Consider the following 17,206-nt stretch of genomic DNA (forward strand, 5'->3'; position numbering starts at 1 on the left):
CACCTCCGGGAAAGCTCAGCTCCAGAAAAGCAAGGCCTTCCTTTGAAATATTTCCCCAGGATTAATTGCCTCCCCTTCAACGCAGCGAGCTGCTAGAGCAGCACATGTTCTCGCTGCTGGGTCGGGTCCCCTCCCGCGGGGCCTGCAGCCTTTGCCAACTCCTGGCTCAGTTTGCAGTTGACGAAATGAAAAAGATGCCCTTCCTTCAATTAATTCAGATATCTTCTTCCTTTCCCCTCGAGACACAATAGCGGCTCTAACATCATAAATGATTTAGGAGCGGAGCCAGATGAAGACAAAGCTGATGGATGACAATTCTCTGTTTAGGGGATGTTTTCCTGCTGGAGATTTTTGGAAACAAATATATTTATCCTCATTAAAAAGTGAAACGCAACCCCCATTCCAAATGACTCACCCCGTGAGTCAGGGCACAACGGCAGCGCGGCCGGACAGAGCCCGCAGCGCGGCGAGGAGGGATGCCAGCCTGTGCCACGGAAGGACGAGCCGGAGCAGGCAGAGGAGCCGGGGCACAGGGATCCTCAAATGCTCCCTGGCTTTAAGTGGTTAAAATAATTTGCGCCCTTTTTGCCTTTAGAATGGAATCTCCTGAGCCTCCAGGTTGGCTATTGAAGAACAGGTCCCTCAGGCTATCGAAGAACGGCGCCCAGGAAGCACATCGTGCCCCAGCTTTGGGCAAAACCCCCCAAACCGGAGGGAGGGCAGTTCTTGGGGGGGGGTCCTGGGCAGCCCTGGGGGCAGCGAGGAGGATGGAGACCCCTGCACCCCAGCAGCACCAAAGGCATCTGCTGCTGGAGGGTGGCTCTGGTCCAGATCGAAACCTATGGAAAATGGGTTGGCATTACCCAGTTACTACGTCAAACTTATTTAGAGTGACAGAGCATCACCATCGCAAGAGCATGGGCTGGTTCTGAAATCGTGACTTTGGAGAGGTTTTCCCAGACTGGGATCTTTTACCGATCTCTGGCAGAGTAGAAAAGACCTCGTTTAACTAAAGATCACTTTTTTTCAGAGTGCATCCCATACCATTAAAGCGTCCCTGTGAAAAAACCACAACCTCCAGCCCACACAAGCATCCCAGTGAGTGGCAATCTATTTTAAATCTAAAAGAAGCAATTTCAGGTGAGGCATGAGTCAGGTGAGGCAAGTTAAAAAAACCCCTCCCAGCAGAAGTGAAGCTCCCGGGCCCCAGCACACCCGGAGCACGATCCCCACGACCGCCTGCAGACGGCTGGAGCTACAGCAGCAACCCACGCTGGCTGGCTGGGTCTTCAATTTAGCGTGTCTCCAAAATAGCTATAGCTGGCGATTTGTATTAAGTGGTACAACTGAAAGCTACTTGTATAAGAGGATTGCTTTCGGATACGTGCGTTGAAAGATTTGCTTTAAGCACAAGGCAATTCAAGTGTAATTGCAGGAGCAAATCCTGCCCAAATTGCTCTCAGAGCAGCTTCCAGATGTCAGATGGGCCCCAGAGGGGGCAGCGGGCAGGACGCGGCCCTGGTTACCATCCTGCCTGGTATGTGGGGGCTGTGTTTTCCCTCTAGCCCCTGAGCAGGGAAAGTCATGATTTTTCAAAGACATCCCAGCTGCCAATCTGCGTGGGGATGCTGCAGCATTGGCATCGGTACAGGTCTCCCACCTCGTCCCTCTCCCCTGCCCTCTCCTCCAAGCCCCAGCGGTGGTGGCCCCATCAGCCCCATCTCCAGGGCTGCAAACCTGCCACCAGCACCCGCTCAGCAGAGACTTTCGCCGGAGCACGGTGGAGAGGATCAGGGAGAAGGATGGAGGGAGTGTGAGGATGCAGGGAGGATCAGGGAGGATGGAGGGAGCGTGGGGACACAGGGAGGATCAGAGAAAGGCCTCTTACAGCACCAACAAGTTATTTCAGCTGAGCCAAATGGCCCGTGGAGAAGCACTGTATAACGGGGACAGCAGCAATTTGTGCGTCCCAAGGGGGGCTGGGAGAAGAAATAGTGCTAATGCCACAGCACAGAGAAAACACACAGACAGAGTTTTCTTTAGGGCTCCCCCAGGATTTCCAAGGGAAGACACTGCCAGGGTTTTATGGAGCATTTTACATGAAGTGCTAATGACCACGGCAGCCATTGAGGGCAGCAGCCCCAGGGCTCCTCCGGCGCAGGGGCCACCTCTCCCAGGGCAGCACCGGCTCCTACCAGGGCTCACCGTGGACGAGCAAGGGATTGGGGTGAACACCGGTGATTTATGGCTGCTTCATCTGTCAGGGAGGTGGGGGCAGGATGGAGGTGTCTGTCCCAGGAAGGAGGAATAGGTGAAGAAGAGCTGGCATCCATGGAGGGGAATCTGGTGGGTTATGGTGGACACCAAATATGCCAGCCCGAAGCTCCAGCTGTGGCCACACACAACTGATGCTCCAGGGTTAACGACAGTCCCACAAAAAGCTCATGTCTTGCCTAAACTGCTAATGACCTCAATTAACCTGACCCACAGGAGGTTGGTAATGAGGAGGCAGTGAAATACTTGTGGACCTTTATTTCTTATGGCATGAACAACTTTCCTTCCCTAGGACAGTCCTACAGTAAGGTCCCCCCAGGCTCTACATTTACAAGAGGTCACACAGAGGAACGGCAGGATGACAGTAACCCCACAGCTGGTCAGAAAACAGGGAAGACCACTACCTAAACATACATCTGGTGGCTTGGGAGATGCCCTGGGACAAGTGCCTGGGCTGGCAAATGTGAGCCAGGTCTTCCAAGAGTCTTGCAGAGCAGAGCTGGTGGCTAGAGAGGTCTATGCACCTACTAAACATCTGTGTTCAGATAGCTGCATCTCAGCCCTGGTATTTTTACTCAAGCTGCATTAGTTCTGTAAAATAAGCCCAGGACACAACAGTTTTTAACTCAAATGTGGTCCAACACTGGGAATTTCCAAGAAGTCACCTTCTCCACACAGCATCCCTCCCATCAGAAGCAGGAGTCAGAGTACAGGTCTTACTAGTAAACGTATTTTTTCCTGTTAACAGCTTCGAATCTTTCAGCACAGAACATCTAGGCTTTCCCATGCTGCTAACCTTCACCCCAAAGCCCAGATAGGAGTTAAATGGTGTCAAACGTGACCAAGAGAACAGAGTGACTGAGCAGAGGACAGGATCGCCCTGGTGAAGCCGTGGTGGGAACAGGACAAATCCTTCTCCCCAAGGGGAAAGGAGAGCATCCTTTCCTCGAGCCTGTTTCTTAAGGAAATCAAATCCCTAAGATTAACCTCCCATAAGGATTTAGGAGGTATTTTTTGAAAATATGGTCAGGAAAGGAAGAAAAAAGTCATTTTGGAGACGCTGCTTGAAGACAGGTGCCCACCACTGACCCAAATACACAAAATATCCTCACCCAGAGTTTTCAGTGCCTTAATGAATCCATGTCTTTCCTCCACCATTCACTGAACAGCAAAACGCATCACCAAGAACACAAAAAAACATTTTCTGGTGGAAGAAGGCAACAAGCAGGTACCCTTCCAGCTCAGGTTGGTACTCGCCAGCTCCCATGAATGGGGCTGTAAAGCATGAAACATGTGGACACTTCTTAGCTGGGAAGCAGCCCTAACAGCCCAGAAGATAAGATCTCACCATGACCATGGCCTGGCTCACCCCGACAGCAGCTTTCAAGACAGGCCATGACACACAGTGGCCTGGGCACAGGGTCTCACCAGCCTGGCTGGGACACTCGGCCCACCGAGCTCAGCCTCCAGCCAGATGCAATCACACCTTGGGGTTGGACCAAAGTCCAACCACAGTTGGACTTTGGTGATGCAATGCACACAGCAGCAACATTATCGTGTCAGGTTTCTGTTGTAGGAAGATGGACAGATGGCTTGAAAGTGTCCTGTCCCTCCCAGGGCTTGCTGGTGCCCTCTGTGTCCTGCTTGGCATTGGCCTGAGGAAGTACGGTGACTTCTTACCACCACCTCCAACCTCCATTCAGTGCTTTGGGAAGAGGAACCAGATGACCGACCTGCTAGAGCAGCCTCCCATCAGCCAAGCCCTCTCCATCATCCATGGATACACAGATGCTCTCCCTTCCACTCCACGGGCTATCAAGAAAAAAGGTATTCTGCAATGTTTGTGCCTTTGATCTCCTTAAAATCCCTTCAGCATCCCCTCTCACAAAGTCTCATACAGCAATGACAACAAAGGTGCTCTAGGGAAAATTACTTTATTTTCTTTCTTCTTTAGAAAGACTTTTTACAGTTTAAGAAATGAGGTTCTTTTTTAAAAAATAATCACGATCTCAGAACAGTCCTATCCACAGTGTCATGGACGCTGGGCATTGCAGGTTTATGGACCTCGCTGTGAAGGTGGAAGCATTGTGAACACCTCTGATCTGTGCTCCTGGAGTTCAACAGGAGAACAAAAACACTCGAGCACAACTGTATTTTTCTTCCCACCAGCAGCTGACACCTTTGGGTCTAAATTAAAGCTCTTCCTGCAGCTGGGTCAGACAGGCTCCTCAGCTGAAGGGTCAAGCCACCACGCAGCAGACTGAGGTAATGGGGGAGCCCCGTTGTCCGCTGCCCTCCCACACCCCAGCCCGTTCACCCCAAAAGTCTGGCTGGGCACAGGGAGGGAGGAGGACAGCGGCCAGCGTTGCCCCGTGCCTCAGGGGCTGCCAAAGGGTGGAAGCCATTGGCAGAGGCGTGGGAGACTAGCCGGAAAGCGGTAGTATTATAGCCTAGTTCAGCCATTCGGCAACTGAAGGCACAGCCGGACATCGGGGGTCTGCCCCGGGTGTTTGCACACTGATCCTCTGTAACTTGTCAGGGACTGCAGCCGACACGGATGTTGCATAAACAGAAAAGGAAAGATCATCAGCACATGAAAGTGGGGATTTTCCCAACAGTAAACAACCCAGCCCTCCTCTCATTTAAATGCAATTTTCCAGCCAGGCTGCAGTACCTCCAAACAGAGTGCCAGGCACAGCTCAGGGTCTCCAGGAGCAACACCCAGGGACACACCACTGGACCTCGTGCCTAGACATCACCTCTCCGAACTAAGGGAGTTGGTTTCTTGACACAAGAGATCTCAACTGGATTCAGTTTTCATTGACATCGGATTACCACCTCCACCCAAACCAGCAGCGACACTGTTGACTTGCCTGTGTGGAGCGAAGGAAGCCACCCGCTGACACCCAAGCCTGCTGGCTCCCCACAGCACGTCCTCACCATCAGCAGGGCACTGGACACACACAGCAGAAGCCTAATGGGGCTTTGAAGAATTATATGTGTTGTTTAGGGCTGCTGGGGGAGTGGGATAAAACTACTTGGAAAATATTCATTGCCAAACCCATGAAGTTGGAAAATATTTGGAGAGATACCAGAAGTTACAGACGGTATTAAGAGTGGTGCTGTTACTTATACCATTCCCAAGCTTCAGTTTCTTGGGGTTGGGGTCTTTATAGGAATTGGCACCAGCGTTTAAAATACATAAATCTTTGTACCGTCTGTACAATGATACTTCCAGCAGGGATCAGGCTGATCCAGATCCTTCTGTGGTCCCACCTGCACAGATCCAACCAGCCTGTGGCACTGAAATCCCCTTGGCACTTATCCTTATGGATGCGGAACATTTTGCTGCCGAGTTGGATGTCAGCACGTGCTGGGCTCTCCTCACAGCAGGGCACATAAGTCAAACGAACGCTCCCCCTCCACATCCAACTCCAAACAGTCTCTGCTGCAGAGACCACAGCCGCTGCCTCCCTCATCATGTTGCCAGTTACGGTAAGTTGCCGGAATGCACCATTTGTGATTTATCTTGAGATAGAGAGCATTATAAATATTTTCATCCAAAAAGCCCTAAAAACAGGAGGGAAGGGTTAAATATAGGCTTTACCCAATCTCAATATCAAATGTCAGAAAAATCTAGGTGAATAGATTAAAAATCGGTGTTAGCCTAGAAATAGAGACCAAAATCCAGCAGCCAGCCAGCCCGCCCAGAGTTCTGTGAGCCCCAGCCAAACCTCAGCACCCAGAGATGTCTCTCGCTTTGTTCTTCCGCTGGTATCTTATGTCCAAGGGATCAAATCCCCTTTCTCTGGACCCAAACAGCGCCCAGTGAGGAGTTTTGGCTGCATAATCGGCTGCTGTGAATGTCTTGGACCCGCCGCTCCTCTCGTGCTCTTGCACCAGCTCCTGGAAGCGGTCGTAGTTGATCCAGGTGCACCACTCGCCATTGATCTTGAACTGGAAGGAAAAGAAAGATGTTACCAAGCCAGGGAGCAATGAGGAGTACCAAATACCACACTTATGCTAAGACAAGCTGGGTGCATGTTAAATTGGTTACCCAGCTGTGGTCTTTTTTAATTTTCTAGCCACATTAAGGTCCAGGGTAAAGCCATCCAGAAGCTAATCAGGGTAAAGCCATCCAGAAGCTAATGTAGGATAACTGCTTTAATAGAAAAAGAGAAATTCAGGTGGACAAATACCCAGAGCTTACTGTTTCTGAGCCACATTTCATCCACAGGGTTTGACAACACACACAGATACAGGATGGCCATTTTTCTTACAGCTTTAGTCATTTAGTGCTGTCTACGAGCAGATAATCTCCACAAGGGTTTGACTGCTGGGTGCTTTGACGGACCCTTCAAAGTACCAGATCCTACCACCACTTCAGTCCCACTTTGCCAGGAGGAACACTTCCACGGTGCATCCCAAAGCCTTCCCAGGCATGTCTGTACTTGCCCGGTGTCACTTAGACCTGAAAGACCTTGGTTTGGGGAACTGGAAGAGCCCTGGAGGAAACATGTAAATTTGAGAGCGATGCCCAGGTACCCCTTGATGAAGGGACCTTTCCAAGGTCAACCAAAGCCCCTGTTCAGAACGTGTGACACTGACTCCAGGGCAGCCACAGCCTGGCAAAATGGTACGGGAGTAACACCAGAGCCAGGTGCTGTGGTGATTGGGATGGATTTGGGTGATTCTTGAAAGGGGCAAGAGGGCTGTGTTTGGGAACAGGGGAAGATAAAAAGGTTTAACAACATGAATCCTCTTTCCATGTGAGAATTTAAGAATTGCTTATTTTGACAAGCTGAAGCTGCATTTGTCTAGCAGACCTGCTCTGCTAATTTAGCAACAGCCTTGACTGAATCCTCAATTAGGATTTATCTAAGCCAAGAGCTTATTATGCACTTCATAAAAATAAAAAAAAAAAAAAAAAAGAGGGAAAACAGACTGACTCCCTGTTTTTTTTTCAAAAACCTGATGGCTATGCATTTAAAATGGCACTTGACTTTCTGCCCAAGAGCTAAAAGCTTTTTTGGTTGGAAAAACTGCTGACAGCTACAAAATTTTGCAATCAAACATTGCTAACGCTAACCTATTGCTGCCTGTGTAATTACAGCGAATTCTTGCAGGAGTCATCCTCCACATGGAGCAGAGATGTGAGACTGCAGAGTCATAACAGCGCGGAACAAGTCTCGCCGTAAATAAACTTGCCCAGCGCTCATTCTTCATACGCTAAGGTGGAGGCCATGTTTCACCAAGGCGACATGTCCTTTCCATTGCGTGCGGCCGCAAATAAAGCGACAGCAGAGGAGACAACGTTATCGCCTGTAAAGCAGCAGGTCCCAAACAGGATCCAGGCTCAGGAGACCTGAACTGCCCTCCCAATGAGTGTGGAGGTGCTAAGTGACAAGTTCACACCATGCATAAGACTCCCTGCTCCCCCCAAATTTGATTTGCTAACACTCAGCAAATTCTCGCACAAAGTTAAGGGCAAAAAACCCCCGACCCACAGGATCCAGCAAGGCCTTTAACACACGTGGCACATGGGAGAGTTGTTTAGCACACGAGCTGTTGAGCTTATTCTCACGATGGGTACGGAGCACTCCTAACACATCAGATGGGTCCCTAGATAGCCTGGAGGCCAACTAAGAGAAACCTAGCACATAAAGAACAAAAAAGCCACCAAGACTTGAACTCCACTGAATAGATAATTCGGTAAAGGCTGTTTCCTTGAAAACCAACGGGATGCTCTAATCTCAGGATGGAAGGGGGAGCTTGCAACAAGCCGTTAACCCTGCGGTCAAGAGTGGCTCAGCAAGAGCACCAAAGCCACAGGAGATACTGGTGCCACCCAGATCAGCTGAAACAAGGGTATGGGCTGCAGGCCACTGCAGACCACCCCCAACCCAAACGCTGGCACAGATATCTGCCCCTCCAGAATCTTAAAGCTAGAAACCACATAAAACAGCAAACTATTACCTGCAGGAGATATTGAGCACTATTTGTAGACTATTTCTAGAAGAAGCCCCGCTCAGACAACTGCTGTGTCAAGCCAGTCAATGGTGATGCAGCTGCACTTACAACCGATTTAATTGGCAATGGGTGGGTAAAAAAACCACCATCCTATGAATGGGCTGGCATCAGTGCTGGTGCTCGCTTTCATCACCCACAGCAGCTTCAACATCAGTATAACACTGTCACTGCCCGGCCGAGGGCAGAAGCGGTCTTGTACAGGGATGAGAGTCTGGCAGGAGTTTCTGGGACACAATCAAATGGTTTCTCTGTTTTTAGAAGCAAACTAAGCCCCCCCCGCATATCATGCCATGGCTGTATCTCACCACATCAGCTGTTCTTCCATGGAGTTAGTGACCTTTGATGAGGCTAGCGGCAGAAGGAAATAAAACCGAAGATGTCCCAACACCAGTCCCAAAAAGTCCTCGTCACCTGGAGTTGGGCAGCAAAGCTTTCAGAGGCCACTGGAGGAAGCGCGCAGCGGAGCCAGCAAGGACGCAGCTGGCCCAAAGGCAGCGTGCCCAGACCCGCCAGCTTTCGGGCTGTGCTCCTGAGCAAGGGGGGGTGCTGAGAGGTGGGGCTGGGTGAGTGGCTGGAAGGGACCTCTGCCCTCTCCTCCCCTCATCGCTTGCTCCCCTTAGCATAATGTATGCTTTCCTGGGGATAAAACCACTCCCTTGCAGGATAAAACCCTCCAGGCTTGCATAAACCACATGCATTGCTCTGCATCCTGAACTTTGGCTAGGTCACCAAGTGAGATTTTAAGCTATTTAATTTTGACTCCATCTGAACGTGCCGCTCCTGACATGACCGAGCTATTAAGGCTGGGAGCTGCCTGCTGCAGACTAAGGTGACAATACTGTTCCCACCAGAACAACCAAATGAAGGCTGCCTGGGATTCATTACAAAAGCAGATTAAATAATATTAAATATTTTTAGTGCTGCAATAGCACAGCTATAAAACATGAAGAAATGGGAGCAATCCTTTAAGAGTGTCATGGAAAGCAATTACTTCTGCTGAGGAGTGAAAAACAGACAAACATGGGGTGGGGAAGAACAGCCTCAATTGCCCACAAGATTTACAGATTGGATTTTAACAATTTTGTGATTATTCCATCGATAACAAAAGATTTAAGACTCAAAATACTTTCACAACATCCATATAACAGGCGAGCCAATGCTAAACATCGGTGTTATTTCAGACTAATGCGGTCAGGTATTTTATTGAATTTTTCACTACCTGGTTAAGTCTTTTAAGGTGATAAATACATCGACAAAAGACAAATGGCTGAAACCCTTCCTTTTTTTTTTTTTTTTAAGCTAGCATCATAAAAAAAAGTAATAAAGCTACTTCAGCTGGCTCTCAAGCCAGGCTGTGTTGTCTGGAAAGGCAAACTCACCCTCCCCAAGGGCTTTGCTTGAGCAGCAAGATGACACGGGAGCCAGTGCACACCTTCCCCTCAGAGCTTGTGCTCCCAGGGTCCCCGAGCTCTGGTCCCCAAGCTCCAGTCCCCATGGTCCCACAACTGATCGCTCCCTACAGGCATGGCACCAGTGCACAGCAATACAAAACCTGTCTGATTTTTGCAGATCCTACAGCCAGGGCAAGGAGCACTGCCCCGAGCAGGCATTAATGCTGGGAAAACAAGAGGCAAAGGAAATGAGGGGAAACTCATAATGGTCTTAAAGACCAGAAAAGCAGATCTAAGTGTGATGCTGGATCACCACCGGGGACTTTTGTCACGGGGTTACGCAACTCTGCCAGGAACGGCATGGCTGGACCCAGGGGAGCCACAGGGCAATGGTGCAAAAGGATGGAGCTACCTGGGGCTGTGTTGTCCATGGACGTGGCCAGTCCCTCAAACAGTCTATAGCAAAACTAACTATACACTGCAAAGACTATCAGGAGGCAGGACTAAAATGGAGAACCAAGTTACCTGGGAGCATCAACAGAGTGTGGCTAACACCTCCCTTTTCTCTTATAACTCAGAAGAGTGGATATGAACAGGAAATGTCTTGAAATTACCTTTTGCAGTTAGGTTTACAGCTTCTCCAACTGCAGACAGAGAAGCTTCTCGCTACAGAAACCCATCAACATTCATGAAGAAGAGCCACACTATGTATTTCTTTTCTTATCAACATATTTGCATAAGCAATTTTTGGGGGTAAAAACATATGCATATATTGAGGACAATATAGTAGTACAATTTACTACATTCCCCCAGACATGCATAATTGCCAAGAAATAAACACAGGGTTTATACGAACGGATAAAATATAGAAGAGAGGCAGAGATGGTGACACATGAAACACTAACACTGAAAAATGGAAGTCAGCCAAAAATCAATTAGTTTGTCCTAACAAGGATAATGTTATATTTTCTTCAGAGAAAAACACACTGAAACGAGGCGGCTTCTCTTCATCCATTCACTCTGGTCTTTCTCTAAAATAAAAAATTAATGTATTTTCAGGAAAGGACTAAATAGTATGGGCTACATAAGCGAATAAAGCAGAGCAGTGGCGCAAAGCCTGCTGCAGCTCCTTGCAGACCTCATCCTTGCAGAGCAAACCCTGGGCTGGAAGGACAGAGTCCATCCCTGATGGGGAGAGGACCCATGGGAAACCTTTCTCCAATGAGTTGTGCTGCAATGCAGCATCCCCAAGGATCAGAGGGAAGACTGGGAAGAGAAAGCAGAGCTTTGGGTCTTGCAACAGCTACTCTTTAACTACTTGAGGACACGAAGATTTAGTAGTCCAACAAATTGATTCTTCCCCAGGCAGATGCACAGGATTTAATGGTTAAATACAGCAGTTTTATGCTTAGTTTTAAAGACCACATACAAAAAAAAAAAAATCAGTGGTAAGCAGGGAAAACAGCACATGCTTCAGTTGCAGGGAGGCACAGAAACTCGTGTAGCATCACACAGGAGGGCAGGGAGAGCCCACTGCTCCTCTGATGGCTTTTCTAGTTGTGATTTCCAGCATTTTAAAACCTGGCCTTGCCAAATGTTTCAGTCGACACTTATTTTGGTTTGCACATAGCATGGGACATTAAAGAAGCATTTTTCAAAAGCAAGTCTCAGCAACTCAGCTTTTATAAGGCCAGCAGGTCCAATGCTTCCCGGTCCACACTTTTTATGTCCCACCCTGAAAAACAAACTAAGCCCAGCTGCCAGCTCTGCTCTTAGACATTCAGAAGTGATTAAGTCTTCTCCCTGCCTGAGTGTTAAAATCCCAGCCAAGCAACACAAGCTGACAGCTCACGCAGGGGCTCTATGCTGCCAGGGTGCTCCAGGGTGCTCCCCACGGAGTGGCTGGATCCAGCACCCTCTGCACAGCCCCTTCCCGGCTGCCACCCACAAACCAGCCCCCAAGCACCAACGGCAACGCTGCTGCCCGTGGCTTTGGCGACCCAGGGCTGCAAGACGCATTCGGTGTTGCAGCCAGGGGGTTGCTTTCCAAACAAACAAACAACAACAAAACCCCAACATCACTTCATGCACAAAGACTTTTTTTTTTAAAGGAAGTAATGTATTCAGAGCCTGCAAACATTACAGTCCCTGCACTGCCCGAGCATTTAAACACACTGGGGATTTAAAAAAAAAACCCACTACACTCCATTCATATTCTTTCCTGAGAAGAAAACTTATCTTTGAATTATCTTTGGAGAAGCAGGCAGGATATCCTCAGTCTGTTTTTGAGTGGCTTTCCTTGAAATACTTTCTTTGCTGAGCTTAAATACTTTTGCTATTAAGGAAAAGCATTGTTCTGGGGAGATGGAGTGCGGCTTTGTGCACAGGTCTTAAGCAGATTTATTTATTTTTAATTCCATGCTTACATATCGATGGTCCTGAAACTCAAAAACTTGTTTGCAAGTATCCGTGCAGCCTCCTGCCAGCTGTGCAGACTGTGTATCTCAGGTCAGGTATGCTCACAGCCCACAGCGACACTGAAGACCACTCGTCCCACACGGGCATGCTACAGGGCTTGTATTAAGAGTACTTTGAGGGGGAAAAAACAGTCTGTAGTAGAAATGCTCCTCTCCTTAGAACCCCTGGCAGCAGCTGGAACAACTCAGCAACATCAAAACACTGCAAGTTTCATCAGTCTGCAGTGATATACGTGAATATTCACATATGTATACGTGAATATATGAATACAAACATAAATCTGACCCAGCTACTTTATACGCTGGCCACAAGTGGCCACGTGGCAGGGCAAGAGTTAACACTCATCATCCCCTTTATTTCCTCTTACATTTTCATTGTCACCAAAGAGACCAGGGGACACTTAGAGACCCCAGGTCTGCTGCAGCATAGCCGTCCTAAAGAAACAGCACAAAGCTTGCAGAGAATCGCTCTGTGAACCACATCTACACATTTGGTGGGGTAACATACACATCTGGATTTCCTATAATGGACAGACAGAAGTCTCATGAACTGTCTAGACTGTGCAGCTGGGCTCTTGCAGGCTGCGGAAATTTAAATACTGCAGCAGCCGAGGCCGTGCGCGAAGTCGGGACAGGCAGGTTCATCCCGCTCTCACCGTGGCTGACTTGCCAGTCGACCTTTACGATTCCCCTTCTGAAACATAAAATCCCATCTTCCCACACCACTTCCCAAGGTCGCTTGGCTTAGAAGCATGTAAGGCCACTGGTATCTGAAATAGGAGATGTCTGAGTAGAGGGTAATGCCACGTCAAATGTGTTACTTGGGAATTAGTTACTGCTCCAGATTTGCAATGCAGCAGCTTTCAGCTACTGGTTTTCTGTCACTGGTCTCTACCATCAGCCACTTCTCTGGGCACGACATCAAAAAGGCAGTTGGAAAAATGATCTTGATGGCTCCAATCCTGAGCTCCTTAATTTAAATCTGAAGACAGCCCATCATTGCAATAAACAAAACAGCTTTTACACTTTCACACAGGGTATTATTAAACAGATCATATATACTGGGAGTGCAAAGCATTTACATTATGCAACTGCTATGACTATTTTCGCCACCTGCCAGTATGAAGCTCTCCAAGTCAAACAAATATATTCATTATTACACACAGTTTCTCACCTAATTAAGGTTCACAATTGTTTAAGGCTCCCTTTGTTTGACAGTGAAAGTGACTGAACTGGAGTCACTCAGGAAAAGAAGAAATAATCTTAACAGGGTCATATTGCTTATTAAAAACCTAAAAAACCTTTTCTTTTTGATTACCAGTTGCAACCTCAGGCTTTAGGGGGAAGAAATTAGGATTAAGCTGGTTATTAAGTTACAAACGTGTGCAAGAGAAGGTAATAACCAATTCAACAGGACACCAGGCACGCAGAGGTAACAGTCTCACTACATCCCATGTCTGTGGGGCTAAACGAAAATCTGCACAGTGACACCAAGCCCTGGGAATAACTGAGCTTTAAACCCCTCAGCAACTTTGCAGACAGTATCAATGAACAGTTAACAGTACCAAGTTTCCATCAATTTTAGATGGAAACAAAAAGTAGCCTTGCAGTTATACGTTCGGTGACTTAAGTGCTCATTAGCAATCAGACACGTTGAAGTAGATGAAACACCTTCCAAAGCTGGCAACCAGAATGCCTGGAAATGGGATTCGCTATTGTGTTTTCCAAGAGAGTGAAACAAAGAGGCGGACACTGAACCAACGCCGACCCGGCCTGTGCGCTGCTGGGCAAGCACCGTCCCTCCCCAGCACTGTACAGCTCTACGCCCGTGGGACCATTCCTCTGCAACTCGTTCCCTTCTACTTATTACATCTAATCTTGCGTGAGTTATTCTAAAGAAAAGATTCATTATTGCAGATTTTTTTTTTTTAATCCCTACCCACTGCAGAGCAGAACATCTCATCTGCCAATTAAGCCAGGGCTACATCCAGACAGTTTTAATTCCAATGGATGAAAACAGGATTACTTTAGCACAACTGTGATCTTCTTTTAATAACTAACAGATCAAGCACAGCAGAGCCACCTTCCTATTTGGAAGGAGACAACAGAAAGAAAGAAACCCTTAGGAAACATAACATTTCGTACCCACGCCTGCACTAAGGCTGTTCTTTAGCTACTGAGACACCTTGTCCCCAGCTGGAGAGTAGCCCCATCCCCTGCCTCTGCTGCAGACACGGGGATGTTGCACCTATTTGGTGACCTTCTGACACAAAGCAGCAACCCAAGTTCGTTTTTCCCCTTGCACTGTAATGCTGTCACACGTATGGGCTAAGTGATGGGCGAGCAGGCAGAGAACATGATCCAAATTCTGGATCTGGGATGCTGGATCACAAGGACAGCTTACACTCCCCAAATTATTTGCAAGGCAGGAAGGAAATAAAGTGTGATGGACTATTTTTCTCTAATATAACCCTTGTTAGTCAATCTGCAGCTGGTAGTTAAGTGCTTCCTTTTCCTCCCTAAATATAGATGAAATGCTCAGCATGGAACAACTTCAACGCCTTTCACCCAACCTCTCAAGCCTTCTGCAAGCACAGCCAGGACGCACGTGAAGCCTTCGCATCCCATCCGAGCCCCCACAGTAGACGTGGGTAGTGCTGTGGGAAGGAAAAACCTAGTGGGAAGGAAAAGGTCAATTCCCTCTTTGCTGGGAAGATTTCTTGGTTGATGGAGAGAGATGAGCACCTTTGGCCAGGCTACTATCTCCCCCCAACTCATTTCAGTTCAAACTACCCATGACACCTGCCTTGGAGGTACCCTGTGTACCCTCAGCACTGCGTTTTGGTTATGGGGAATGAAATGATTACAGGGATCTTCCTAAAAGCATCTGCCTTGGGTCATTTTGTGGATGCCAGGCTCACCCTGCCACGCTGGAGAACGCCACGCTAACCCAGACCACATCCACCAGGGAAATAATCCAACTGGTGAGACAAGGGAGGTCCGGGGCACAGGACTGCACCTGCACCACGAGGCAACATCTGGATCCAGGGTATGGACTAGGATCTGCTTATGGAGGTCAGGCGTATCCATTTATTAAGGCAAAAAAAGGATGATGGCAGCCACTTTTCTGAGCCCACCAGCCATTCATTTCACCCTGTTAACTGAGACCTCCAAAGAGACCAAAAAGCAACAGGATTTCAGGACCACTCCCTGTGCTATGCATGGCTAATTGACACGGAAATCAATCCCAGCCTCACAGGGAAGAGGCAGGGATGCTCACACATACTAGCAGACTTACTTAAGGACCAGACCGAGCAGCAGGACACGATACAAACTGCACTAATGAGAAACTTACAGCTGTAAAGCAACAGGGAGAACGTGGCTGGAAAACAACCCACTTGCAAAAGCAAGGTAGATATGTAAATGAACATAATAGGGGATAATTGGCAGGGAAGCATTTCGACACAATGGAGCGGGTGGTAAACACATGCGTAAAGCCAATTCAACAAAGCGGGGCAGAGGGGTTTATTCTAGAAGTTACCAAGATGCTAACTTTCGTTCAAAAAAATCTTTTCTGCAAGGCAGCTGCAGCACATTCCTCCTTCTTTGGCACTTCTTATGGTCGTCTCAAGGATATATTTATTGTTACAACCCAGGAAAAGCAGTTGCCTAAGGTCTCTCTCTGGAAAAGGTTACTTGAATTAACTGTTAAATTATAAAGTTGCCTCTGACTCAATATCTCAGCCAATTAGTTCAAAAGTGCTGTAATAAATTCGATTTTTTTGTACCATGGTGTCTATAGGATTTGCTACAAAGCAAATATAATTACTCGAGAATTTAGCACTATTGCTACAGAAAAGAATCAAAGGCACCTCTCAAGGAGAGACGGAAACCAGCATCCGGGGGGAGTAGAAAGCTGGGAGGAGGATGCAGAGAAGAGAGGGAAGAGGAGCTCTCCCACCCATGGGAACCCAGATCAAGCCAAGGGAGGGCTGCACTCAGCCCTATCTGTCCTCACTTGTCCTTCAGCTTAAGAAGCTGATACCCAGTTGGCCCAAAAAAAGTGGAAATACCAGTAACCAATGGTTTTTCAGGTCACGGTGAGTGGGGTGCAGGCATTCTCTGTGTTATTTTTTAGGGCTCTATGAAGGGTAACTGGAAAACAAACATTTTGCTGTATATGAGACTTTTTAAGCTCTCCTGGGACAGTGCAGGAGTGCCAAATCCAAAGCTCTCCACGGTTAAGTGGGACATCTCGCTTCCCAAGACTCACCGAGTCCTGAAGGCTTTCACAAGCAGCTCACCTGTAACTGCACAGAGACGCTCAGACACCAGGAACCCACTTCTGGTCAACACGGAAAAAAGAGGGGGGTGGACATGTGTGTGGGAAGAGACTTGGAAGCCTTATGGTAGATTTCTAAGACGCTGAAGTACCCCCAAAATGCAACAGCTCCTATCTCTGTATTGCCTCTTGACTTCCCGAGAAAATAAAATAACACCAGACATACAAACTGCAGTTTCCTCTACCTAAAATCCCTTTTTCTACCTAAATCCCTGGCCTTAAGAGACTTCAGAGCCTAAGTCCTAAACTATTATTCATCAAGGTGCCTATCAATGATTCTCCATAAATCAAGGAGCAGAGGCTGCAAGCAAGCAAGACGCATTATTTCTCTGACGCTTCAGACTCTTTCACACAGGCTGGCATTTCAATATTGGCGTTTAAAATGGCGTTTAAATTGGCATTATTAATATGAGCATTGTTTGAACACTTCAAAACTCAGACCTAGAAGAACACAGTGAAATAAATCACAGTTCCTAATGATTTTTATTACCGTCTTCCTGCAACTCCTTAACTTTTTAAAGAAACCTTTGATTTTGCAATTACTCAGTACAGTTTGATTGTTCCCAGAGTAGAGGTTTTCTGCAAATAATATACACTGACAAATTTTATTCTCCATTGGAGCCTGAAATTCAGAATTAAACATAATAGAAATAAATTTATTTTTTATTAGTTATTTTAGTACCGAATATAGA

General features: G+C 47.6%; 1 protein-coding gene across 4 annotated transcripts in view; it reads right to left on the reverse strand.

The window, feature by feature from the left end:
* Nucleotides 1-4,197: 4,197 nt before the first annotated feature.
* The window catches only part of LOC142417353 (S-adenosyl-L-methionine-dependent tRNA 4-demethylwyosine synthase TYW1-like), a 108,181-nt gene continuing 95,172 nt past the window's right edge, over nucleotides 4,198-17,206 (reverse strand). For all 4 annotated transcript variants that reach the window (XM_075517948.1, XM_075517950.1, XM_075517951.1 and 1 more), the window contains one exon: nucleotides 4,198-6,231. In XM_075517948.1, coding sequence (XP_075374063.1) covers nucleotides 6,010-6,231 — 222 coding nt within the window. In that variant the 3' untranslated portion in view covers nucleotides 4,198-6,009. The remainder of the gene's footprint in view (nucleotides 6,232-17,206) is intronic.

This window comes from Mycteria americana, chromosome 15 (assembly GCF_035582795.1).
Source record: "Mycteria americana isolate JAX WOST 10 ecotype Jacksonville Zoo and Gardens chromosome 15, USCA_MyAme_1.0, whole genome shotgun sequence".
Lineage (NCBI taxonomy): Eukaryota > Metazoa > Chordata > Aves > Ciconiiformes > Ciconiidae > Mycteria > Mycteria americana.